This window comes from Podarcis tiliguerta (genome assembly GCF_965153285.1).
Source record: "Podarcis tiliguerta genome assembly, chromosome: 11".
NCBI lineage: Eukaryota > Metazoa > Chordata > Lepidosauria > Squamata > Lacertidae > Podarcis > Podarcis tiliguerta.
In genome coordinates, this window is record NC_139544.1 from 331,735 (window position 1) to 358,496 (window position 26,762).

At 42.1% G+C, this 26,762-nt stretch overlaps 1 protein-coding gene across 9 annotated transcripts in view; it reads left to right on the forward strand.

Moving 5' to 3' along the window:
* The window catches only part of LOC310659727 (zinc-regulated GTPase metalloprotein activator 1A-like), a 32,906-nt gene that overhangs the window by 3,298 nt on the left and 2,846 nt on the right, over window positions 1-26,762 (forward strand). For 3 of the 9 annotated variants that reach the window (XM_083403510.1, XM_083403504.1, XM_083403505.1), the window contains exons 4-14: window positions 255-351; window positions 7,878-7,969; window positions 11,137-11,196; window positions 12,324-12,361; window positions 15,827-15,873; window positions 16,885-16,971; window positions 17,970-18,014; window positions 21,002-21,058; window positions 24,143-24,194; window positions 25,993-26,061; window positions 26,304-26,369. In XM_083403510.1, the coding sequence (XP_083259636.1) occupies window positions 255-351; window positions 7,878-7,969; window positions 11,137-11,196; window positions 12,324-12,361; window positions 15,827-15,873; window positions 16,885-16,971; window positions 17,970-18,014; window positions 21,002-21,058; window positions 24,143-24,194; window positions 25,993-26,061; window positions 26,304-26,369 (710 nt within the window). The remainder of the gene's footprint in view (window positions 1-254; window positions 352-7,877; window positions 7,970-11,136; window positions 11,197-12,323; window positions 12,362-15,826; window positions 15,874-16,884; window positions 16,972-17,969; window positions 18,015-21,001; window positions 21,059-24,142; window positions 24,195-25,992; window positions 26,062-26,303; window positions 26,370-26,762) is intronic. The other 6 variants (XR_014502960.1, XR_014502961.1, XM_083403508.1 and 3 more) reach the window with 4 other exon arrangements.

Below are 26,762 nucleotides of genomic sequence, written 5' to 3' on the forward strand. Positions count from 1 at the left end.
ATAAGACGGTATGAAGTATGAAAGGTTTTCAGCCTAATTAAAATGGAGTTTGATTTGGACTAGGATTTTTTTGGCCACCCTTGGCTAAAGGTATAATGTCTTAGTCCGAGAAGAATATAAGCCAAGACATTTTGGATTCTGCTTTGTAACTGCTGGAGTTTTGATCATTGTGCCTGCTCTCTCACGTTTATCAGACAGAATGAAAATTGAGTGTAAGACACAATGTTACGGTAGTATTTTTCTTGTATTTTCAGGAAGCGCCTTGGAAAAATCCTTGGCTGTAAGTCAGGGTGGAGAACTCTATGAAGAATGGCTGGAACTCAGAAATGGATGTCTATGCTGTTCTGTAAAGTAAGGGTTTTTTTTAAGGTATGGTAAAGGACCCATGTGGCACTGTGGTCTAAACCACTGAGCCTCTTGAGCTTGCCGATCTCAAGGTCAGCAGTTCAAATCCACACAACGGGGTGAGCTCCCATTAGTTTGCAAACCCAGCTCCTGCCAACCTTGCAGTTCGAAAGCATACCAGTACATGACCCGGAAAAGCTGTCTGCAGACAAATGCCGGCTCCCTCGGCCTGAAAGCGGAGATGAGTGTTGCACCTCATAGTCAAATTTGACTGGACTTAACTGTCCAGGGGTCCTTTACCTTACCTTTCACCTTTTAAAACAACCACCACTGACTTTAAAATTGATCCTTTTCCTTTTAACTCATGTGTCTTCATAGTTCAGCATGATTCTCCTGTAGTTATTAAGTAGTTCTCCTGTGACAGGAACCAGTTGGTGAGAATTCCAGTGTTAAAAAAAATACATAATATATTGCTGTTTATTAAAGTTGTGTTCTGCCTTCAACCCAAAGATTCCCAGGGCAGTACATAGCAACCTACTTAAAACACAGAGCCAACAATAAAGAAAATAAGTATCAGAAAAAGACCTCAAAGATCAAACAGTCTAGCAGCAGTTGAGATCATACATCAATTCCCATAGGTCTGAAGTAACAAATGCAACTTAAGCTGATGCCTAAAAACAGTAGAGGACAAATGTGGGGAGGGAGCTCTGCATTTGGGGTGCCATTATTCAAGAGCGCCTGTTCTGTGCCATTACCCTGAGATTAAGAGTCTCTTGCTCTACTGACTGACCTATTCCATGATCCCATTTTGTGGAGCCAGTCAACAAGCTGGAGGTCACATTCTGCACCACCTGGAGTTTTTAGACCACCTTCAAGGACAGCCCCAAGTTGAGAGCTTTACAGTAGTCTAAGCAAGAGGTTGTAAGAGCACTTAGTACTATAGCCATGCTATCTTGGTTCAGGTAAAGAAAAAGCTGGTGAACCAGGCAGAGATAGGCATAGGTGTTCCTTTGCAACAAAAGACACCTAGGCTCCAAGTGGCAGTGATGACTCCAACAACAGCCACAAGTTACAAACATCAGAAGAAGGATCTCTCTTCAGAACAGACATCTCCCAACACGAGGAACCACTCAACATCAATCTCTTCATCTTACCAGGATTCAGCTTCCATTTATTGGTCCTCATGAATCCATTGCTGCCTCCAGATACCAGTCTATCACCTGACTTGTTGCATGTTATCAGCATACTGATGGTACTATACTCCAAGCTGCTGGGCAACAGATCTCAACTGCTTCCTATAAATGCTAAAAAGCTGTAGAGATAAGATGGGATTGCAGGACCCCACAGCACAAGTGCCAGGGAAACTAAACAAAGGTCTCCCAGTGCTGCTCTTTGGTGTTGGTCTTGCGAATAAAAGCAGAGGTCTTGTAGTATGGTGTTTCCAACTCCCAGCCCACAGAAGCTGGCCTAGGAGAATACAGGATCAGTTGCATAAAAAGCCATGGAGAGATTGAGGAGAATTAACAGGGTCACAGTCCTCCATCCCTTTCTTCAGAAAGGTCATCAGTTTGAGAGACCAAATCTATTTAATTCTGAACCTGGGTCTGAGTCCAGATTGAAATGTGTCTGGACAGCTTCATTCAGATGCTGTTAGAGCTCACCATGCAAAAGGGGGCATTTTTGTCCAGGCATTATTGAATACCTCTGTGTCGAGAAGGTCTTCTGGGGATGGGGCCTTACCACTGCCTCCTTCAGGAAGCTCAGAAGCATCAAGGACTTCGATTTCGTGTGCATTTTCTCTCTCTTTTTTTTTTTATAAATAATTTTTATTCACTTTCCAATAAGCATTTTATCCAAATTTAACATTTGTTTTGACATAAGCATCTTTTTGACTTCCATCAGCCTATCTGAAAATTCTCCATAATCTCACTACATCTCACATTTCTTACATTTATATTGCACATTATATCTCTTAGTCTTAACCTTTCTTTTAAACAACATTTCTATCAGTCTTTTTCACAAAGCTTCTTGAAAGCCAACAAGCGTTAGTTGCTCCTCACATTCATTTTTGATATATTCTGTAAATTTACTCCAGTCCTCGGAAAATCTCTGATCGCGTTGGTTCCTTATTTTTCCAATCAATTTGTCCATCTCTGCATACTCCATCAATTTCATTCTCCATTCTTCCTTGGTCGGCATTTCTTCCTGCTTCCATTTCTGGGCCATCAAAATTCTTGCTGCTGTCACTGCATATCTAAACAATTTCACATCTTTCTTACTGATTTCGTTCCCTACTATCCCAAGTAGAAATGCTTTTGGTTTCTTAATAAATGTATATTTCAACATTTTCTTCATCTCATTATAGATCATTTCCCAAAAGCATTTCACTTTTTTACATTCCCACCACATGTGGTAAAATGTTCCCTCTTTTTCTTTGCATTTCCAACATTTATTACAGATTTTATACATCTTACCAAGTTTCACTGGTGTTACGTACCATCTATACATCATTTTCATTACGTTTTCTTTTATTGTAGTACATGCTGTGAATTTCATTCCCTCCTTCCACAATTTTATCCATTGATCAAATTGAATATTATATCCAAAATCTTTGGCCCACTGAATCATAACCGATTTCACTTCCTCATCTTTCGTATGCCACTCAAGCAATATTTTATACATTTTTGACAGAACTTTGACATCATTATTCAAAATCTCCAGCTGAAACCTCGATTGCTTTTCTTGGAAACCTCTCTCCAACAATGTCTTTTTCGTGTGCATTTTCTCATTATTCCTATTCTTTTTTAATATGAGAAAAATAGCTTATAGGGAGGCTTAATAATAATATTTTTTGCAAGCTGAGCTAGATGAATCAAATTCATTTGTGTTTTAAATAAAAAACATTAGCCTCTGTAGGACCAAACCTGAAAATTAGTTGCTTTTTTAATGATTTCATATTGAAACCAATGAATACAGTGGTACCTCAGGTTACATACGCTTCAGGTTACAGACTCCGCTAACCCAGAAATAGTGCTTCAGGTTAAGAACTTTGCTTCAGGATGAGAACAGAAATTGTGCTCCAGCAGCGCGGCGGCAGCAGGAGGCTCTATTAGCTAAAGTGGTGCTTCAGGTTAAGAACAGTTTCAGGTTAAGTACGGACCTTTGGAATGAATTAAGTACCGTATTTTTCGTCCCATAGGACGCTCCGTCCCATAGGACGCACCTAGTTTTTTGGGGTGGAAATAAAGGAAATTTTTTTCCCCTTTATTTCCCCCCCAAAAGCAGGTCCGGGAAACCGAACCAGGTCGAGGAACAGCAGGGTGGCGGCGCTGCGCCTCCCTGCTGTCCCCCGAGCTTGTGGGGCTGGCCAATGTCTGCCCGGCATGAGGGGCAGCAGGCTGCTATCCGCAGCGTGGGGAGCGCTGCGGGGAACTCCTGGAGGGCTCCCGACGCTGCGGATGTATGCCTGGCGTGAGGGGTGCCCTGAAGCAGAGCGCCCCTCGCGCCAAGCAGCGGGCTGCAATCCGCAGCGTGGGGAGCGCTGCAGGGAACTCCTGGAGGGCTCCTGACGCTGCAGGTGTCTGCCTGGCGTGAGGGGCGCCCTGAAGCAGAGCGCCCCTCGCGCCAGGCAGCAGGCTGCTATCCGCAGCGTGGGGAGCGCTGCGGGGAACTCCTGGAGGGCTCCCCACGCTGCGGGTGTCTGCCTGGCGTGAGGGGCGCCCTGAAGCAGAGCGCCCCTCGCGCCAGGCAGCAGGCTGCTATCCGCAGCGTGGGGAGCGCTGCAGGGAACTCCTGGAGGGCTCCCCACGCTGCGGGTGTCTGCCTGGCGTGAGGGGCGCCCTGAAGCAGAGCGCCCCTCGCGCCAGGCAGCAGGCTGCTATCCGCAGCGTGGGGAGCGCTGCAGGGAACTCCTGGAGGGCTCCCGACGCTGCGGGTGTCTGCCTGGCGTGAGGGGCGCCCTGAAGCAGAGCGCCCCTCGCGCCAGGCAGCAGGCTGCTATCCACAGCGTGGGGAGCGCTGCGGGGAACTCCTGGAGGGCTCCCCACGCTGCGGGTGTCTGCCTGGCGTGAGGGGCGCCCTGAAACAGAGCGCCCCTCGCGCCAGGCAGCAGGCTGCTATCCGCAGCGTGGGGAGCGCTGCGGGGAACTCCTGGAGGGCTCCCGACGCTGCGGGTGTCTGCCTGGCGTGAGGGGCGCCCTGAAGCAGAGCGCCCCTCGCGCCAGGCAGCAGGCTGCTATCTGCAGCGTGGGGAGCGCTGCGGGGAACTCCTGGAGGGCTCCCCACGCTGCGGGTGTCTGCCTGGTGTGAGGGGCGCCCTGAAGCAGAGCGCCCCTCGCGCCAGGCAGCAGGCTGCTATCCGCAGCGTGGGGAGCGCTGCGGGGAACTCCTGGAGGGCTCCCCACGCTGCGGGTGTTTGCCCGGCGCGAGGGGCGCTCTGCTTCAGGGCGCCCCACCCGCCGGGCGGCAGGCTGCTATCCGCAGCGTGGGGAGCCCTGCGGGGACCTCCCGCAGGACTGCCTAGGGTGCGGATGTGTTCCCGAAGCGCCGGGCGCTCTGCTTTCAGGGCGCCCGACGCTCCGGGAAGCAGGCTGCTATCCGCAGCCTAGACATCCCTGCGGGACCTCCCGCAGGGCTGCCTAGGCTGCGGATGTCTTCCTGAAGCCTGGAGAGCAAGAGGGGTCGGTGCGCACCGACCCCTCTCCCTCTCCACGCTTCAGCGAAAGCCTGCATTCGCCCCATAGGACGCACCCAGATTTCCCCTTCATTTTTGGAGGGGAAAAAGTGCGTCCTATAGGGCGAAAAATACGGTACTTAACCCAAGTTACCACTGTATACTGAAGAAGATGCAAGATAGCAACAAGAGGAACAGCCATTTTAGATCTGGTCCTAACCAATGTTGATGACCTGGTTAGTGGGGTAGAAGTGGAAGGATCATTAGGCGCGAGTGATCATGCTCTTCTGAAGTTTACTATACAGCGGAAAGGAGCAGCTAAGCATACTAGGACTCAATTTCTTGACTTTAAGAAAGCCGACTTCATAAAACTTAGGGAAGTGCTGGGTGAGATCCCATGGACAGTAATACTAAAAGGAAAGGGAGTTCATGATGGCTGGGAGTTTGTTAAGAGGGAGATAGTAAAAGCACAACTTCAGGCAATACCAATGAGACGGAAACATGGAAGGTGCCTAAAGAAGCCAGGGTGGCTATCTAAAGAACTTTTAACTGAGTTAAGATTAAAAAAGGATGTGTACAAAAAATGGAAAAGGGGGGAAACCACCAAAGAGGAATTCAAACAAATAGCCAGCACGTGTAGACACAAAGTCAGAAAAGCTAAAGCACAGAATGAACTCAGGCTTGCTAGGGAGGCTAAAAGCAACAAAAAAGGCTTTTATGGGTATGTTCGTAGCAAAAGGAAGAACAAAGAAACAGTGGGGTCGCTCAGAGGAGAAGATGGTGAAATGCAAACAGGGGACACAGAAAGGGCTGAACTCCTCAATGCCTTCTTTGCCTCAGTCTTCTCCGATAAAGAAAACAATGCCCGACCAGAAGAATTTGGAGCAAATGATTCAGCAGAGAAAACACAGCCCAGAATAACTAGGGAGATAGTACAAGAATACTTGGCTAGTTTAGATGTATTCAAGTCTCCAGGGCCAGATAAACTGCATCCAAGAGTATTAAAAGAACTAGCAGATGTGATCTCAGAACCACTGGCAGTCATCTTTGAGAATTCCTGGAGAACAGGCGAAGTCCCGGCAGACTGGAGGAGGGCAAATGTTGTCCCTATTTTCAAAAAGGGGAAAAGAGAGGACCCAAATAATTACCGCCCAGTCAGTCTGACATCAATACCAGGGAAGATTCTGGAGCAGATCATTAAGCAAACAATCTGTGAGCACCTAGAAAGGAATGCTGTGATCACCAATAGTCAGCATGGATTTCTGAAAAATAAGTCATGTCAGACGAACCTGATCTCATTTTTTGACAGAATTACAAGCCTGGTAGATGAAGGGAACGCAGTGGATGTAGTCTACCTTGATTTCAGCAAGGCATTTGACAAGGTGCCCCATGATATTCTTGTAAAGAAGCTGGTAAAATGCCGTCTTGACTATGCTACCACTCAGTGGATTTGTAACTGGCTGACTGACCGGACCCAAAGGGTGCTCATCAATGGTTCCTCTTCATCCTGGAGAAGAGTGACTAGTGGGGTGCCACAGGGTTCTGTCTTGGGCCCGGTCTTATTCAACATCTTTATCAACGACTTGGATGATGGACTCAAGGGCATCCTGATCAAATTTGCAGATGACACCAAACTGGGAGGGGTGGCTAACACCCCAGAGGACAGGATCACACTTCAAAACGACCTTGACAGATTAGAGAACTGGGCCAAAACAAACAAGATGAATTTTAACAGGGAGAAATGTAAAGTATTACACTTGGGCAAAAAAAATGAGAGGCACAAATACAAGATGGGTGACACCTGGCTTGAGAGCAGTACGTGTGAAAAGGATCTAGGAGTCTTGGTTGACCACAAACTTGACATGAGCCAACAGTGTGACGCGGCAGCTAAAAAAGCCAATGCAATTCTGGGCTGCATCAATAGGAGTATAGCATCTAGATCAAGGGAAGTAATAGTGCCACTGTATTCTGTTCTGGTCAGACCTCACCTGGAGTACTGTGTCCAGTTCTGGGCACCACAGTTCAAGAAGGACACTGACAAACTGGAACGTGTCCAGAGGAGGGCAACCAAAATGGTCAAAGGCCTGGAAACGATGCCTTATGAGGAACGGCTAAGGGAGCTGGGCATGTTTAGCCTGGAGAAGAGGAGGTTAAGGGGTGATATGATAGCCATGTTCAAATATATAAAAGGATGTCACATAGAGGAGGGAGAAAGGTTGTTTTCTGCTGCTCCAGAGAAGCGGACACGGAGCAATGGATCCAAACTACAAGAAAGAAGATTCCACCTAAACATTAGGAAGAACTTCCTGACAGTAAGAGCTGTTCGACAGTGGAATTTGCTGCCAAGGAGTGTGGTGGAGTCTCCTTCTTTGGAGGTCTTTAAGCAGAGGCTTGACAGTCATATGTCAGAAGTGGTCTGATGGTGTTTCCTGCTTGGCAGGGGGTTGGACTCCATGGCCCTTGTGGTCTCTTCCAACTCTATGATTCTATGATTCTATGATAGCAGAAATGTGCTGAAGGTTGGATATATGGAAGCACTTTTTTTAAAAAATTAGGATGGATTTTTAAAACAAGCTTCCAATTACAGGGTATGAGGTACTGCAGTTCGTAAAAGTTTTTTAAAAGCCCTGATGAACTTATTATTTCATTATTATTTTATTTATTTGCTACACTTTGCTACACTTTTTACTGCCTAATAACCAAAGTTCTATGAGTGAATTACAATAAAATTTATTACCATGTAGATTTCTAATTTGGATACTAAATAGGTTTTAGGATAGTATTGTGTTTCATTTAGAAAGTACTGTAGCATAAATAGCAATAAAGATAATTCCTTTTAAATGATTACTTTTTTCATCAGGGACAATGGTTTGAAGGCTATTGAAAATTTAATGCAGAAGAAAGGCAAGTTTGACTACATCTTGCTAGAGACAACTGGATTGGCAGATCCAGGTAAATATAATTTGGGGAAGGGGATGGATTAAGAGTGCCCCATTGAATTCAGTAGGATGTGGTTAGGATTGTGTTGTGAGAATCTGGGTTGAAATTTTTCTTTATGGGATGAGCAGAAATGCATTGGGTATTCCGTTGTGCCTCTGTCAGGATGTAGATGTAGCTTGGATACAAAAGAAAAAGAATGGAATTGTCAGGAAACAAGAGTAGCCGAAGGTGATTCCACAACAACTATCCTTTCTGTCAATAGTGCATCTTATAACCCCTACAATTCAAGAACCTGATGGATCAGACCAAAGACCCATTTAGTCCAGCATCCTGTTCTCACACTAGCCAACCACAAACAGAGAGAGCATTTTTTGAAACCTAAAGAGCAACATCAATGCAAAATCTTCTTGCTCCTCTCAAACCTCTAGTCACACACACATTTATAGTATCCAGGAGTGGCTTGTCAGTGAGGCGAGGTGAAGCCATTTGCCTTGGGTGGCAGATCTGCCCCCCAGCCCTGCTGCCAGCCCTGCCACTCCTTGGCTCACACTGCTGCCACAGTGCTGTTGCCTTCACTGCTGCGTCCTTGCTGCTGCATTGGCAGTAGCGTGGGGGCAGGTGAGGGGACACTTGTGTGGCGACTTTGGGGGTGGCTTTGAGCATTTTGCTTACTGTGACAAAACATCTCAGACCAGCCCACAACAGCTATAATTATACAGTGGTACCTCGCAAGACAAATGCCTTGCAAGACAAAAAACTCGCAAGACAAAAGAGTTTTTCGTTTTTTGAGTTGCTTCACAAGACGAATTTCCCTATGGGCTTGCTTCTCAAGACGAAAACGTCTTGCGCCTTTTTCTTAAAACCATCAATGCATTCCTATGGGAAACCGTCAATGCACAGTGGTGCTTCGCAAGACGAAAAAATTCACAAGACGAAAAAACTTGCAGAACGAATTAATTTCGTCTTGCGAGGCACCTCTGTATTTGGTCTAAAAGCTAATCTGAGAAAGCCAGGATAAAAAAAAAAAATTGCTTAAGAATTCATATTTAGGATTTGGCTGTATGCCCTGTTTTCCATGGAAAAAGCTGTGTGTCTAGACCTATTACAAGATACAGAATCTATGTGTAATCTTTCTTATTTAATTCTAGCCCCTTGGGGGCTTCAGTGAAATCAAATGTACTCTAGTATAATATGCTTTTTAAACCCTTCTTGAAGTTGCATATTTGTTGTTTACTAGTCCAGCAGTACATAGTCCTTGCAAAAAATAAAGCCTAAACAGTCATTGCGATGCTGCCTAAATATTTTATGGGCCATTTTAATTAAACCTCTGAGCTGTTGGCTAGGAGGGTGAATAAAATTCCTTTTTGCAATTCAATTGTTTCATGTTAAGGAGACTGACACTCTACATTTCAAAGCAAAATAATTGTAATGGTAAAATAATTTTCATCAAAAGAAATAACATTGATTCTGTTTCTGTTATACACAAATCCTATTTCAGTTTAGTTGAAAAACTATTAAGGCATTTGAGAAAGAAATCAATAGATTCTGTGGCCCTTGATGTATATTGCATGAGTAATCACTGTAAGCAGCTGACAGGTATTTTAGTCATGACACCCAGTGATGCTTGGGAGACCACATCTTGTCACCTTGGGTGGACAGCAGTCTTCAGGTGTTATTGTTTATGCCTGTGTGTTTCATTTTTTAAGACAGCCCTGGAATCAATTATATTTGTGAGCTTTTTGGGGAAAAAATACTTTCATTGCTGTCTATTTCTTGCATCCTTCATGTTGTGACATAAGTGCGTGTTGAACGTCAATACAAATTTTGATTTCTTATTTTTCAAAATATAGCATCCTGCAGAAGTTTTGTTATTTCTTTACTGTTCAGTAATAAATGTTCAGAGGGACCCGGGTGGCGCTGTGGGTAAAACCTCAGCGCCTAGGACTTGCCGATCGCATGGTCGGCGGTTCGAATCCCCGCGGCGGGGTGCGCTCCCGTCGTTCGGTCCCAGCGCCTGCCAACCTAGCCGTTCAAAAGCACCCCCGGGTGCAAGTAGATAAATAGGGACCGCTTACCAGCGGGAAGGTAAACGGCGTTCCGTGTGCTGCGCTGGCTCGCCAGATGCAGCTTGTCACGCTGGCCACGTGACCCGGAAGTGTCTGCGGACCACGCTGGCTCCCGGCCTATAGAGTGAGATGAGCGCACAACCCTAGAGTCTGTCAAGACTGGCCCGTACGGGCAGGGGTACCTTTACCTTTACCTTTAATAAATGTTCATGTATTCACACTTTTCCACAATGGAAAGATAAAGAATTTTACAGATTCTTACTAAATAATTTTCAGGCTGTTCTTTATTAAAAATGGGTATCCCTTAACTCCGGGGAATCCAATATGTTTTAAAACTTTACAGGTGTGATGATCTGGACTACAATGCTAACTTCACTTACCCAAGAGTAAGCTCCATTGAATTCAGTGGGGTTTACTTCAGAGTAGACATGGTTAGGATTGCAGCCGTGGTTCTTTCTGTAGGTTGGAGTTGCTCCCATAAAATCGTATTGGTGAGAAGAATTTAATTCTGTATATAATAGTTAACTCCAACCATGGGTAAGAGTAGTGTGTGATTTCAGACCTAGTAATTGCATTCTTCAGTTCATAATTTCTAAACACTTTTGTTCCATAATAGTGTTACATGCCTGGTTGAAAGTATGTATCATTGATATCTATAGCCATAACTTTTAAGAGACAATTGTCTTGAACATTGTTTTAAATTTAGGGGAAATAGCACTCCCATGCATACAGATGGTAGCTACAAGTCAGAAATGACAATTGTAATATCTAAGCCATGGTGTGTTTATCAATGCACAATTTGAAGGTAGGCTGGCTAAAAATGTTGCCTTCTTAACAATGGTGCTGTTTTAAGTGCAAAAAAACTGCCCAAGATACTGGCCAGAGGTTTTCAGTACTGGTAATGTAGATTAAATATATGTTTCTATGTGCCTTTGAATAATTTAGGGCAAGTAAAATCTGATTTGGCCTAAATATAGCCACTGGGTTGCCCCCCCCCCCAACTTTCTGATTTTCTTTAGCCTTTAAGAATTGCAGAAAAGTAACAGTTTTTCAACCAGTTTTTAAAAACCTGCCTTTTGTGATGCATATATATTCTGAGCTATGTATTGATAGGTGCTGTTGCCTCCATGTTTTGGGTTGATGCTGAATTAGGAAGTGACATTTATCTTGATGGTAAGAAATTAAATCCAAGTTACTCAATTGTTTTTCTAGTGCATGTTTAGGAAACTTTGTTCCCACCGGGGCCACATTCTTTGGGGGGAGGATACATCCCTGCAGTGTTGGCACAGAGCAGACAGTGGGTGGGGGCACAGTTGTAGTTTCTTATACATGCACACACACTCTTCTCACCCCTCACATATCCATTCACACATACTTCCCCCCCTTCCCCTCTCTTTCCCTTCCTCTCTCTTCCCTCCCCAGCTTACATTGGTGTCAAAGGTCTCTCCCTCTTCCCAAGCCTCTAGTGCAGGGGCCAGCAAACTTTTTCAGCAGGGGGCCGGTCCATTGTCCCTCAGACCTTGTGGGGGTCTGGATTATATTTTGAAAAAAAGAAGAAGAGTGAAATCCTATGCCCCACAAATAACCCAGAGTTGCATTTTAAATAAAAGCACACATTCTACTCAGGGAAAAACACACGGATTCCCAGACCGCCTGCAGGCCGGATTTAGAAGGCGATTGGGCCGGCCCCGGCCCCTGGGCCTTAGTTTGCCTACCCATGATCTAGTGTATGTGCATTATGAGTTCAAGATAGCAATGTGCATAATATGTGCTAATGATTTTAGACAGTATGCGTGAAGGTGGGTAAAATGGCTAGGTTCTATAGTTTAGAGCATGGATAGGGAGCCTCTATGTTGAGGGTCACATTGTCTTATGGTTAGTTTTGTCAGGGCTGCCTTCTAGCAGTGGGCAGGACCAGAACCAAAAGTGGGCGGGGTCATCCCATTTCTCTCTTCTCTTCCTCCCCTTCCAACAGGCTGATAGATGAGGGACACTACATTCTTGCTGAAGGTCTGAACTAGACACTTGCCAAGGATTTTTCTTCCCTTTTCCTTCCTTTGCTCCATTCACTTTGATTCCCCAATCCTGTTTCCCACTCCCTTTTCCTTCTCTTCTTTTAGACTCCTTATCACCTACATAAAACTAGGCCAAAGCCAAGCCATATGTTGCTGACCACTGGTTTAGAGATCTCTGATGGTTTTTCCTATCTCTATGTAGAAAAGCTGAAGAGCAACTTTGACTTCACTTTGCTGTTTGTGCTTCTCAAGTTCAAATTCCTATCTACAAACTTCTTTTTGCAGGTATCATATCTGTTGTTGATGCAAAGTATGGACTACAGGTAAAGTAGTAAGACTGCAATCATTACTCAGTAAAGTACTTGTTCCTTGCATCTTTTTTCTAGACCAAATAAAAATAAAAACAGATTTTATTCTCATCCTAGTGAGCAAAGAAAGAAAGACTCCAAAAAGGCATTGAAATAATTAATGTATAATATTCAGTAGATTTGGTGGACAGAGTGCCTGAAGAACTATGGATGGAGGCTCGCAACATTATACAGGAAGCAGCAACGAAAACCAACCCAATGAAAAGGAAATGCAAGAAAGCAAAGTGGCTGTCCAACGAGGCCTTACAAATAGCGGGAGAGAGAAGGCAAGCAAAATGTGAGGGAGATAGTGAAAGATACAGGAAATTGAATGCAGATTTCCAAAAAAAGCAAGGAGAGACAAGAAGGCCTTCTTAAATGAGCAATGCAAAGAAATAGAGGGAAACAACAGAATGGGAAGAACCAGAGAAGATTACCATAATAAAGGACAAAAGTGGTAAGGACCTAACAGAAGTAGAAGACATCAAGAAGAGGTGGCAAGAATACACAGAGGAATTATACCAGAAAGATATGGATGGCTCGTACACCCCAGGTAGTGTGGTTGCTTGAGCCAAACATCCTGGAGAGTGAAGTCAAATGGGACTTAGAAAGCATTGCAAATAATAAGGTCAGTGGAAGTGATGGTATTCCAGCTGAACTATTTAAATTTTTAAAATATGATGCTGTTAACGTGCTACACTCAATATGCCAGCAAGTTTGGAAAACTCAGCAGTGGCCAGAGGATTGGAGAAGATCAGTCTACATCCCAATCCCAAAGAAGGGCAGTGCCAAAGAATGCTCCAACTACCGCACAATTGCACTCATTTCACACGCTAGCAAGGTTATGCTTAAAATTCTACAAGGAAGGCTCAAGCAGTATGTGGACTGAGAACTCCCAGAAGTGCAAGCTGGATTTCGAAGAGGCAGAGGAACCAGAGACCAAATTGCAAACATGCGCTGGATTATGGAGAAAGCTAGAGAGTTCCAGAAAGACATCTACTTCTGCTTCATTGACTATGCAAAAGCCTTTGACTGTGTCAACCACAGCAAACTATGGCAAGTTCTTAAAGAAATCGGAGTGCCTGATCACCTCATCTGTCTCCTGAGAAATCTGTATGTGGGACAAGAAGCTACAGTTAGAACTGGATATGGAACAACTGGTTGGTTCAAAATTGGGAAAGGAGTACGACAAGGCTGTATAATGTCTCCCTGCTTATTTAACTTATATGCAGAATTCATCATGCGAAAGGCTGGGCTGGATGAATCCGAAGCCGGAATTAAGATTGCCGGAAGAAATATCAACAACCTCAGATATGCAGATGACACAACCTTGATGGCAGAAAGTGAGGAGGAATTAAAGAACCTTTTATTGAGGGTGAAAGAGGAGAGCACAAACTATGGTCTGAAGCTCAACATCAAAAAAACGAAGATCATGGCCACTGGTCCCATCACCTCCTGGCCAATAGAAGGGGAAGAAATGGAGGCAGTGAGAGATTTTACTTTCTTGGGCTCTATGATCACTGCAGGTGGAAATCAGCCCTGAGTGCTCACTGGAAGGACAGATCGTGAAGCTGAGGCTCCAATACTTTGGCCACCTCATGAGAAGAGAAGACTCCCTGGAAAAGACCCTGATGTTGGGGAAGATGGAGGGCACAAGGAGAAGGGGACGACAAGAGGACAAGATGGTTGGATAGTGTTCGCGAAGCTACCAGCATGAGTTTGACCAAACTGTGGGAGGCAGTGCAAGACAGGAGTGCCTGGCGTGCTCTGGTCCACGGGGTCACGAAGAGTCGGACACGACTAAACAACAACAACACCACCACATTCAGTAGCTTTGGAATTCAATGCATCATCTTGCATTCTTAAATCAATAAACAGATACAAAGCTTGACATGCTGTCAGTGTGATAGCAGCTTTTAAATTTTGTCAGTTATATATGCCAAATAAATAACTTTTGCTTTGTGTAGAAAATTTGTGCCCTTGTCCAATTCCTCCAGTTTCAAAGCTTGACGTCCACCTTGGCTTGTGATTTAAAGAATTCTGGAGGCAATACAACAATGACACTAGGATAATAGGCAGCAATTTAGAGGTGTCATGCTTCATGGATCTAGCCTACTCCATGTAAAGCTGAGAAATTGTACCCTGTGGCTTGCAAGCCAAATTGAAATGGATGTGGTAATTGATATCATGGGCTGTCACTCTAATGGGATTGTCACCCAGCAATCTGAAATATTCATGTTTTAATCAAAAGGCAAATGATTGGACAACTTGCAGTGACAGGTCACAACTCTGAGGACCTAAAGCGATGCTATTAACACTCTTCTTTGCAAATCTACAAAGCCTGACAGTATTTCATGCAGAATAAATGAATGTTGGAGTTACAAAGAAAAGGTCAAAAGAGAGGTCTTGTTCTCGTCATCCTGTTATTGCACAAACTCTTCAAACCACTTAGATAACAGTTTTGACTGGAGATGTCAGGAAAATAGACATTGTGCAATGAAATCGTTTTGAGGATTCAGTAGCATTTAAAGTAGCAGCAACCTCTACTAGTTAAAAGAAGTTTGCTCTTTTTTCCCCATTCAGGGGCTGCTGAAAAAATTGCCTACATTAGAAAAATATTTATATTGAATTTCCTTATTGAAACATTGCTGTTTGTAAATAAGTTACTCCTTACCTAAAGTTAGTGAAAAGTAAATAAATTTATTCGGAGCTTGTAGATGGAACGCACTTGTTACAGTTTGAATGCCCATGATGTACGTTAGTATAACTCTCACTGCTATGTAAAGGTTGAAGCAGATGCATAAATCTAAAATTATTTCAGTTATGGTCCTGGAACATGGATAATCATGTAGATGAATAAGTTAACTGTGCAGCCCTATATGTATTTACATGGAGGAAGCTCTCCTTGAACTTAATAGAAATTACTATTAAGCATGAACATAATGACGTAGTATGTACATTATAGAATCATAGAATTGTAGAGTTGAAAGGGACCCCAAGGGTCATCTAGTCCCAATAAGGTACACTGTTGAATTAATAAATTTATTACTTCTGTGGACGCACAAACCCATGGATTTTGTCTTCTGTGCAAAAACCATCTGTAAACGTTTCGAAGTCAGAAGTATTGAGACAGATCCAAAAGTCTTTGAATTATGACAGCTGGTCAACATGAGCCTCAAAGCATTTCACCTTGCATACTGTCTCTTAAGCTAGTTCACATCCTTTGAAGCACATGGTCCTTAAGACTTTGTATGTGTAAATTCATGGTTGCAAGTAACCCAAGCTTTCCTTCTAAATCAGTTATTTTTGTCTGAACAGAAGAGCTAAATGATGCCCTCAATAGTTGCAGCATAAAGTGCCTTCAGTATCTGTCAGCAATTCAGTTAATAATAAAATCAATTTTCCTATTGTAACTGTCTTTTTTTTTAAATCTTTGTTTAGCATCTCTTAGAAGAAAAACCCAGTGGCCTTATCAATGAAGCAGCTAGGTATTACTACAACGACCATTTTCTATGTGTGTGAATCCTGAACTGTTTATTGGGAAGCATAGTATTGTAAGGCAGCCTTGACCAAGGACATTATTAATTTTGAGTTTTAGTTTCAGACCTGACTCGCTTGTTCTAGCTGTTTTCATTTTGTGGATTTATCCTGTTGTACCAGTTTCTTTGTGGTAGTTTTATTTTGTTAAATTTCATTTCCAGTATTCATTTTTTCTAATTTGTACTCCAATTTAATGTCAAGTTGCCAGCAGCATTTCACTGTATCTTTTTTTAAAATGATGGATGCTAGCCATTTAGACAAATTGCTCTTAAGGACATGAATAAGAGAAAAGTTGCATAGGATAGTGGCTAAAAGTGTGAACTGGGATATCCCTGATTCAAATCTCACTTTAGTCATGAACTCCATAAATACTTCTGACACCTTCTCTCAACTTCAGCCCACCCCCATCTACAGTCTACTGAGCTTGGTAAAGTTTACTTGGGCAATTTATGTGAAGGGTTTTGCAGCATCATAACACAACCCTAGTCTTGATATAACATATTGGCCCGAATATAAGCTGCACCCAAATATAAGCCGCAGCTTTAAAATTGGAGGGGGGGAGGACCCCCCCCCCCGAATATAAGCCGTTCCATTCCTCGCTGCTCCTGGCTACATACTTGGGGGGGGGGGCTGAGCTGCGTTGCCAGCGGCCTTTCCCCTTCCTGGCTCTCTCCCTTCCCTGCCTTGGGGGAGAGGATGTGGAACTATGTGCTGCTTCGCCACGCTCCTGGCCCTGTTTGCCCTGCACTCCAGGCTGCATGCCATAAGGTCGCGAATATAAGCCACACATTTAACTTTTTATGGTTGGAATTTGGGGGGAAAGTGCAGCTTATATTTAGGCCAATACGGTATAAATGGAATTTCTGTTAACAGTGGCAAAAAGATCAATCCTGTATTGATAGACAATGAAGAGTTCACTCCTGCACCTCCTATTCATGAGTTCACTCTTTCTTGTGTAGACAGATTGCATTAGCAGATCTTATAATCCTCAATAAAACTGATTTGGTTTCTCAAGAAGCACTGATGAAACTGAGAACAGCTGTCAGGTAAGCAAGAATAAATTATAGGTGCTGGTGAGTTTTTCTTCGACTCCTACCTGTCTCCTATCTATGCCTGGTAGCAACTAGAATTGCAGATTGCATGATTACTATGACAGTATGGGTTAGGACTCAAGAGGAAAGTGTATGCTTTCTTTCTTGAGAGCAGTCAGCTGTATTTACTTGCTGCAAGCTTGATGTTTTGCTTGCATCAAGCAGACTAAAGTGTTAGTGTAGTAGCTGCATAATCCTTTCTTAATTCTGATGGGTTTTACATGGAACAGTGTCAGTCTTTCAAGAAGGAGAAATGATCAGTACTCAAGTTATTCTGAAATACAGGCATTTGTGGCCTTATAAAAAGAGGGGCAATGGCATGTTCTAACAGATTTGGACACAATTTAAGGAGTGTAAAATGTTGCGTGTAGTTGGGGGTGGAATAAAAAATGGTTTGTACCTATATTCTACATCCCTAACCAATAAATAAATCAAAAATAGGTATCCTTCAAAATTTGAACTTATCCAAATGTTTAATGCAACCAAAAAGTATGCACAAAATGCATAAGTATGCACAACATACAAAACCACATTATATTAGGGAACATTACTTGCAGAAATGTCTCTGTGCAGAAGAATGCATACAAATTTTCATGCATACGTTTTAGGGGGGGGAATGTAACAGGAGGGAACTGAACTTACGGTTGGAAAAATGAGAAATGGATTGAAAACTAAATTGACAGATGTGTCCATGCTTACCCACAGTGTGCCATGATTCTGAAGTTTGACACCATTAGGCCGAAAACCCCTCTACCCCCAGTTTTTCCTTGACTTGCCCCAGATCCTCACAAACTGTGCATGGAGTTTGCAGGGTTTTGTTAGTGTCTTTACTTCTTGAGAACTTACACTCCCAGCATTGAAGAGTATCAGATGTAGGTAAAGATATATATGGCTGGGTACAAATGTTGTCACACTCTAAATTTATGTTTCTTCTCTTTTTTCAATGATGTTAGGTCAATAAATGGAGTTGTCAAAATTTTAGAAACTAAGAGATCCAGGTAATGATAATGTAAATCAGAAATAGTTATTGCCACTTTTTCTTCCTCTTGTGATTGCTACATATTGATCTGAAATGTATATTTGATCAAGAAAGGCAACATATGGCCCATAGGCAGTACCCAGTTGGTTTTGGTTTGGTTTCCTTCTCTGACTATTCCTGTTGCCTGGAAGCTGGAGACTGTGTGGAAGAGAAGAAGATTATTTTGTCTGTTCCGCTTTACTAAGGACCATAGCAAGGCTGGTGTAGCCTTCCAAGAGCTTTTTGTAGGCTACCCCACATTACACTATTCAAAGTAAAGGCTTGCCTACTCAGATGTTCTGTTCCAACAGTGTCCAACTGGGTCATTTGTAAATACCGTAATCTCCATATTAATTTGAATTAAGTCCTATCTGCAAATTAGGAGTTGGTATCAGAAATTAAAAAGTCCTACTCTAAAAGCCCCTTGGTTAGCTAGCAGCTCAGAGTTCCATAGGGAATTCATAAATCATGATCCCAAGCCCTCCATTATAAGTATGCTTAAAGAATTACATCAAAGGAAAGTAGATACATTGAAAGAAATATGAAAAAATATTATTTCCCCTCCTCCCCCAATAATTTAAGTGGCTGTTATGTAGCTGTTTCGCAGTGAAAGTCTTCGTAGCCTTGCTACTTTGGATTGAAAATGTCGTCCCCACCCAAAAAGGGGCAGAGGTAAACTAATGAGGAAACCTATTGAAAGTTTACATAAACTTCCTTGTTATAATCCAATGACTGAATATTTGCTGATTTTTTTGTTATAATGTCAGATTTTAAAACCTAACACTGGTAGGGAAAGGAATAAAAAGCATGTAGTCCAGTAAAGATAAGGTTAAAGTTTCAAATAAATTATTTTTTTGAGAGAAGAACATTCAGACCAACATAATCAGCATCCTAAATGTTGTAAAGGGTAGCTCAATGCAAAACAGGCTGAAAATTAGCAATCACTAGATACTGTCATATATATGTTTATACAGCCTTAAATAGTTTGTATTTTGTAAATTAGTTTTTCAAACATTCAGTAGGGTAATTTGTGTCTCATTATTATCAGTGCAACAGTCATGGGGGGAGTAAGCTTCTAAAGCTAGAAATGCTTCTAAAGCTAGTAAATTTTCTTCGTTGTATCATATTAACTATCCTATTCATTCTAGGAAGTATTTTCCTAAGCACCATAAGCAAGCATAATGGACTTTATAGCAGTGCAGGCCTCTTCCTTGTATGAATCGCACAGTATAAAGTGGAGCGAGATAATATATTTTATATATTTTCTGAGGTAGGCATCAAAGGTGGGCATCAAAGGTCATGTGTGACAATCCTATATTTTACCTGACAGCAACACCAAAATACAGTGCAACAAACATTTTATATATATATTGCAAGGTAATCAGCTGAATACTGCATTTCCAGACATTTAATCCTGTTAACAGAACCATTGATATAACTTATTAGGAATTCTGCCTTCAATCTGCTCCATTCTGGAGGCTTTGCCCTGGGCTAAACAGTTGCTCTATGAAGATTCTTCTCTGTAGTGACGGCCATGTTAATTTATATGCATTACCGTCCTTGCAATTCTTTTGTTCAGGTAGGAAGGAGGAAAGTGTTAAAATAGCTTCAAAAACTTTTTAAAATTCTATTAAAGGGGACTCGAAATATAAAGTACTATAGCTCACCTTTTTTAATGCACAGTTATTCTGTGGGTATATTACCTTGCCAATATTTTACATTTTCTGTTGATCAGAGCTATGCTTCCCACAGGACACTGTATAAACAGTATTATTAATATGGCCAATGTATATGACATTTTTCAAAAGAGTTCAGCTTCCAGAACCAGCAGAAGTTGGTAGGAGGTGCTGAGCAATTCTTAAGATCTGATAATTTCATTATGTGTCCAAAGCAGAATATTTTCTAAGAGTGATATGTAATTGCTTGTTGAATATATTTTTAAAAAACAGACAGAAATATGATTTTTTGTTGTATATTTTAAAACTAAATAACAAACTTAAAGATTTTTTTTCTAGTTCTTAAACTATATTTAAACTGCTTCGTAGGAACAAGCCAGGTTAAAATCAAAGTTTAAGATCCTGGCTTGTTCTCAACCCAGCATTAAAACTGCAGTTCCCCAAGTTTTGATGTGACAGGGTACTGTGGCTAGTTTAAAACTAAAAACTTCTCTTTTACAAAAGCTCAAAAGAGGAGGAGCGGGAGCATGCAAGTCCAAGGCTCACAGCGGCACATTTCCTGAACTCATACAGTCCAGGAAACTGTATTTTCTTACCACAGGTGCCAACTTGAATAAAATATTGAGGGAGCTCAGGTAAGCCCTGCCCTATATAATCAGTTACAAGTTGCGGTGTGCACACACCATTTGAATGGCAATGCCCATTAACTGGGGGGCTGGACCCCTCAAATATTTTAGGGTGGGCCCCGAAGGGACCTTGGCCCCTAGGAGTTGGTGCCTGTGTTTCCTCCTATGTCTGAACTGAGCCTTAGGAACTCAAAATATCCTTACTACTTGTAACCGTGATATGCTTTTTTCAGCCCCTACATTCCATTAATGCTTCCTTTCTTCTATTGAATACAGATTTTGGAGCACTGCAGAGAGCAGATAGTTCAAACACAGCTGGCCATAAATGAAAGAGAATATTTGCTTATGCTGTTATCTGTGCATTACAGTGATTTCTCTTAGAAAAAGGTCTTGCTTTAAATTAAAAAGAAGTGGTCACTCCATAGGACTCCTTTCTCTGTTTTGCAGTTGTCTTTTTAATATGACAGCCTCTCCCCACTAGATCCCAGACATTTATTGAGAGTCCCTTTACCATCAAGAGAAGCTTTTCAGGGGCTGCGGAGGGGGGTGAGAAGGAAAGTGGAAAAGCCTTTTTATAAAAGAGGCCTTCTGCTCATCCATAGGCTGCATGCAACCCATAAAACACTTCAGTAGGGGAAAAGTAAATTTATTTGTTTTTTTCTTAGAGTTGACATCTCTGATGTCTTAGATCTTCATGCTTTTGATAGTTTGTCAGGAAAAAGGTAAGATTTTATTTTACACTGTTACTTGATCAGCAGATTGCTAGCTTTTACATAAGAATTATGTATAGTTATGATTTAGAATTCAACTTGTAGCACAGTCTCAGGTACACACCCAGGTTCAGAACTGCCATAATTAGTCAGTTATAGCCAACTAATTAACCTAAATTAGTCATGTCTAGTAACTCCAGTGAGTCGACTCTGAGTACAGCTAGCATTAGATACAACCCATGGTCTTTAGGTATTATTATTATTAATTGAATTTATATACCACTCTATACCCAGAGGTACCCAAGTTAGAGAAGCAGTGAGCTGAAAATGTAGTTAATTACTTAATACTGTACTGTAAACAGAAATTCAAAGATTAGTCAACTGCAAATATTACATTAAAATTAGTTCACTTCAGTTCCAGCCAAAGGCCATTATTAACAATACTATTAATAAAAGAATACAGAAAATACATCCATAATACAAACAAAACAAAAAAACTTTACCAAGTTCCTGACCATTAAAACACAGTTTCCCTTGTACATCTCAGACAGCATCAATTCTAATATTATTTTGCCTTTAAAAAATCCAATTTCCCAACATCTTTTTTGGATGCTTTCTAGTCAGTTTTGGTATATTAAAGGGACCCCTGACAATTAGGTCCAGTCATGACCGACTCTGGGGTTGCGGCACTCATCTCGCTTTATTGGTCGAGGGAGCCAGTGTACAGCTTCCGGGTCATGTGGCCAGCATGACTAAGCTGCTTCTGGCGAACCAGAGCAGTGCATGGAAACACTGTTTACCTTCCCGCTGGAGTGGTACCTATTTATCTACTTGCACTTTGATGTGCTTTCGAACTGCTAGGTTGGCAGGAGCAGGGACCGAGCAATGGGAGCTCACCCCGTCCGGGGATCCGAACCGCCGACCTTCTGATCAGCAAGTCTTAGGCTCTGAAATCCAGGAAAGCCCCTATAATGGCTTGAATTCCTGCTTGCAGTTCAGATCCTGTTTTCACTATTCTGCTGGGTTTCTTCATTGGCCATTCATGAATGATCACCTGTAGAACAAGACTTCCCCCCTCATTCACTACCTTTCCAAGTACATTTATTAATCCACCGTTCACTTCCTTTTGCTCCTGGCTGCACTGTAGAGTAGTGGAGTACCTACCTAAAGCCTTCAGGGTTTCATCGAAAGATGCCAGATTGGGACTTGAACAGATTAGATTAGGTGACCAGCCGAGATCATTTTTTTGGAAGGCAGCAAGTGGGTTATTATCACACTTATCCATTTGGATCTGAAGAAGTTAAGTTGAGATTGGAAAACAACTCCATGTCTTGAACATTGATATTGGTGTAAAATCAGGTTTCTGTGTTCAAGTTCCAGTCTTGATAGAGATCATTTTGTTTGGTTACTGAATCTGATAAGCACTTAATGAACTCAGACTTATCCCCATCTTGATGTACCTTCAAAACATCACTAACTTCAGTTTCTTTGCTGGTAGGTGTTATCTGCAGGACTACAGTCAGAATTCCTGTCTCCACTAACCCAAGTAGGGCTAGACGATATCTGGTTTTCAACATTGTGATATATCATCAGCTAAACATCGCAATATACCAATATATCATTATATCTGAAATAAGGATGGTTTTCCCCACATTATGATTTTTGCCGGCGCTTGCACTTGCGATTTGCTGCCCCCTGCAGGAGGCAGGAGAGAGCTGAGCCGGCAGAGTTAATGGGCTGCAGGAATCGAGAGAAACATTGGCTGGCTTCATGGTTTTTCCCACATTGTGATTTTTGCTTAGCACACACATATATACCATGATTCACAATATATTGCCAGGTCAAAAATTATGAAATCAGTATCATGATAGGGACTTCAAACCAGTTTTGAATGATATATTGCCCAGACCTACCAACCAGTGTACTAATTATAGCATTCAAATCCCAAACTTCCTTTTCCAGTGCATTAATTCTGCTAAAGATTCCTTCTGCTGTTTGTTTAGACAGGATCGCATAAAAGTTCCCACAGTGAGGGAGTTTCAGGCTCTGTTGTGGTTGATTCTATTATGCCAAGATTGAGATTATGCCTAGTTTTTGTTATGGAGGAAGCTGAGGTTGCCTGGGAGCATATATATCTGCTCCTAACAAATCTGTATCAAGTGACCAGTGAGCTAAGCTTTCATTAGAGGAATTAACCTTAACTGCTGAGCCAACTGACTTTTCAACTATTCCAGATTGAAACAAAACCATGGAGCTCAAAGACAAGCAGTCTTATTTGTCGCCATCTTCACCTGTAAGCCATTAGGACTAGGGGGTGGAGGTGTGAATTCCATTTAATTATTGAGGTCACAGGCTCAAATTAGCCAGTTGCACAATCACTTTAACATGCAGTAGCCTGAAAAGCAAAGGTGGAAATTGCTGGGGGGAAATTGCATTTAACTAGCAGCCTTCAGCTGGGGATAAGCTGCTGTATTCCCTCCAATGAAAGATTGACCTGGGTGGAAGAATCTGTGTCACTACAGCAGAGATTCCATTGCTCCAGGATAATGGAACATCTGTACATAGCCAAAATGTTTGTCTTTGGTGGTATCTTGACTCTACACTTGCCAATTTACTTCTGACTGCTCATCATAATATCTTGCAAATGCTTTTTAAATGAATTTTATATTCACAATATTAGATACAGTGGTGCCCCGCAAGACGAATGCCTCGCAAGACGGAAAACCCACAAGACGAAAGGGTTTTCCGTTTTCAGAGGCGCTTCGCAAGACGAATTTCCCTATGGGCTTGCTTTGTAAGACGAAAATTGACAAAAAATTTTGAGTTTTCCCCCGCTCCCAAACCCCTTTTTCTGAAGCGCTAAGCTGCTAAAAGCCTTTTAGCAGCAAAACCGCTAATCCCTTAAGCCTTTAATAGCCATTAACAGCCCTTAAACTGTCAATAGCGCTAATCCGCTAATGGGCTTGCTTCGCAAGACGAAAAAACTGCAAGACAAAAAGACTCGTGGAACGGATTCTTTTCGTCTTGCGAGGCACCACTGTACTTTGTATTTATTTCTTCTTAACATAATGCTGACAGTGCTCTACTTATTTTAAGTTTGCAGCAGAAGCTGCAGCTTGAGGAAGTACCTAAACCACACCTTGATAAGGTAATTATTTTATCTTATATCCATCTATCAGCTCTACATTAAGCATGATTTGCTAGGCAAGTGTTTGTAACAATTTACACATTATTTATGTATCTATTTCATTTATAAAATGTACATAACAGTGCATTTGTATCTTTTCTTTTTCACCCCTCATAACTTGACCAGTCATCTTGGGGTACAGGGAAACGTGCTAAAGTCAGTCTAATGAATGGTAAAAAGGGAGGAAGCACATAAGAGCTTGAAAACTTAGTAGTTCTGTGCACATGTACAGGTATATTTTTACAGCATATTGCTTATTTTTAACCTGCAACATTTTAAAGACATTACTGCTAATGTATTTACAATTTTTTGTGGTTTTTTCAGTCTTAAGGCTGGATACATAGAAGAGCAAGCAAAACTCCATTTGCACAGTCCTTCTCCACACCCAATTGCAGCCCTCTGTGTGTATCAAGCTCTCCTGAGGATTGAGTGACCCTCTTTGCCTTAGAACCAAATGGGATTTTTTACATTAGGAGAGTTGAAAGGAAATAATAATAATAATAATAATGGTAAAAGGTAAAGGGACCCCTGACCATTAAGTCCAGTCGTGACCGACTCTGTGGTTGCGGCGCTCATCTCACCTTATTGGCCGAGGGAGCCGGCGTACAGCTTCCGGGTCATGTGGCCAGCATGACTAAGCGGCTTCTGGCGAACCAGAGCAGCACACGGAAACACCGTTTACCTTCCTGCCGGAGCGGTACCTATTTATCTACTTGCACTTTGAGGTGCTTTCGAACTGCTAGGTTGGCAGGAGCAGGGACCGAGCAATGGGAGCTCACCCCGTCGCAGGGATTCAAACTGCTGACCTTCTGATCGGCAAGTCCTAGGCTCTGTGGTTTAACCCACAGTGCCACCCACGTCTCTAATAATAATACAATAATAATACAATAACAATAAAAATTTATATATCCTGTCCATCTGGCTGGGTTTCCCCAGCCACTCTGGGCGGCTCCCAACAGAATTAAAAGCACAATAAAATATTAAAAGCTACCCTGAACAGGGCTGCCTTCAGATGCCTTCTAAAAGTAAGGTAGTTCTTCATTTCCTTGACATCTGATGCGAGGGCGTTCCACAGGGCGGGCACCACAACTGAGAAGGTCCTCTGCCTGCTTCCCTGTAACTTTTCGCAGTGAGACAACTGCCAGAAGGCCCTTGGCACTAGACCTCAGTGTCCGGGCTGGATGATGTGGACCAAATGAAAACTAATTTATGAAAAATCTCCAATTTTAATAAGGCTGTATAATAATATATTGTACCAGCAAATAAGTGATCAGAATTGGATTCACAACAAACATCATCATGGCAGGTGGATTTGCATTAGTACTGCAGTGTTCCTCAATGTTGCCATACTGAAGTAAACACCATTGCTTGGTGCTGTATTGCATAAAGCTGTTGTGTGGTTCAGAAATGTGTGAAACACCACTTGAAATATTTTTCAGATAACTACCTCAGTATAAACTACAAATTCAATATATGATAGGAAAGTATTGGCAGGGGATTTCAGCTGATACAAAGCACTAGGAGGATGGGGCATGTACTGATACTAACTATGCTTATGTTTAGTTACGAACTTTCAGACTTAAAGCATTCCAGGGTATTACAAAAGCGCACATGCACACACACGTTCTATATATTTTATGGCTTTATTTCATATTGTTTTTGTACACTGCCATGAATATGTATTAAAACTTTTTAATTAAGGTGCATTTTGCCCTTATTAAAGAGCTGATCACAGCAAGTTTTACATTTCTATTTTCAGAGTATTGTTACATTCACATTTGAAGTGCTAGGAAGCACAACTGAAGAAGAGCTAAATGTGTTTGTTCAAGTAAGTGCTATATACTTTGCTTTTGAAGCATAATCACTTGTGAATTTCTCTGTCATGGATGCTTTAGTTGAGATTCTTGCATTGCAGGCGGTTGGACTAGATGCCTCGGAGGTCTCTTCCAACTCTACAAGTCTATGAATCTGTTATTCATCCACTAGGCAGAGAACAGAAAAGGGAACCTGCACACTCCTGTGTATCGCATTATGAATGCCTCATTATTAAAAGCCCCTTTCTGTTTATAGGATCTTCTGTGGGAGAAGAATGTAAAAGACAAGAGAGGTAACCCCATGGAAGTAATAAGACTCAAGGTTCAGTATTCAGTCCTACCAAACTTGTTTTCAGAAGTATTGTTTATTTTGTTTGTATTGTTTTTTGTTTTTGTTTTTGCTTGGGCACAAAAAGTGAATACATGCACAGCAAACATAAGCATAAATTAGCGTAGTGTGTGTCAATTCAGATGTATCTGTTGAATCAGTAGTATCTGAATACTGAGATTTAGCTTTGTTCTGTTGGAGCCAGCAGCATGGCACTTTCCTGCAGCTATTGGGTAACATCTGAATCTGTAAACCTTCTGGGAGAAATCTGTGATATATCACTCCTCCCTATACAGTGGTACCTCGGGTTAAGTACTTAATTTGTTCCCGAGATCCGTACTTAACCTGAAACTGTTCTTAACCTGAAGCACCACTTTAGCTAATGGG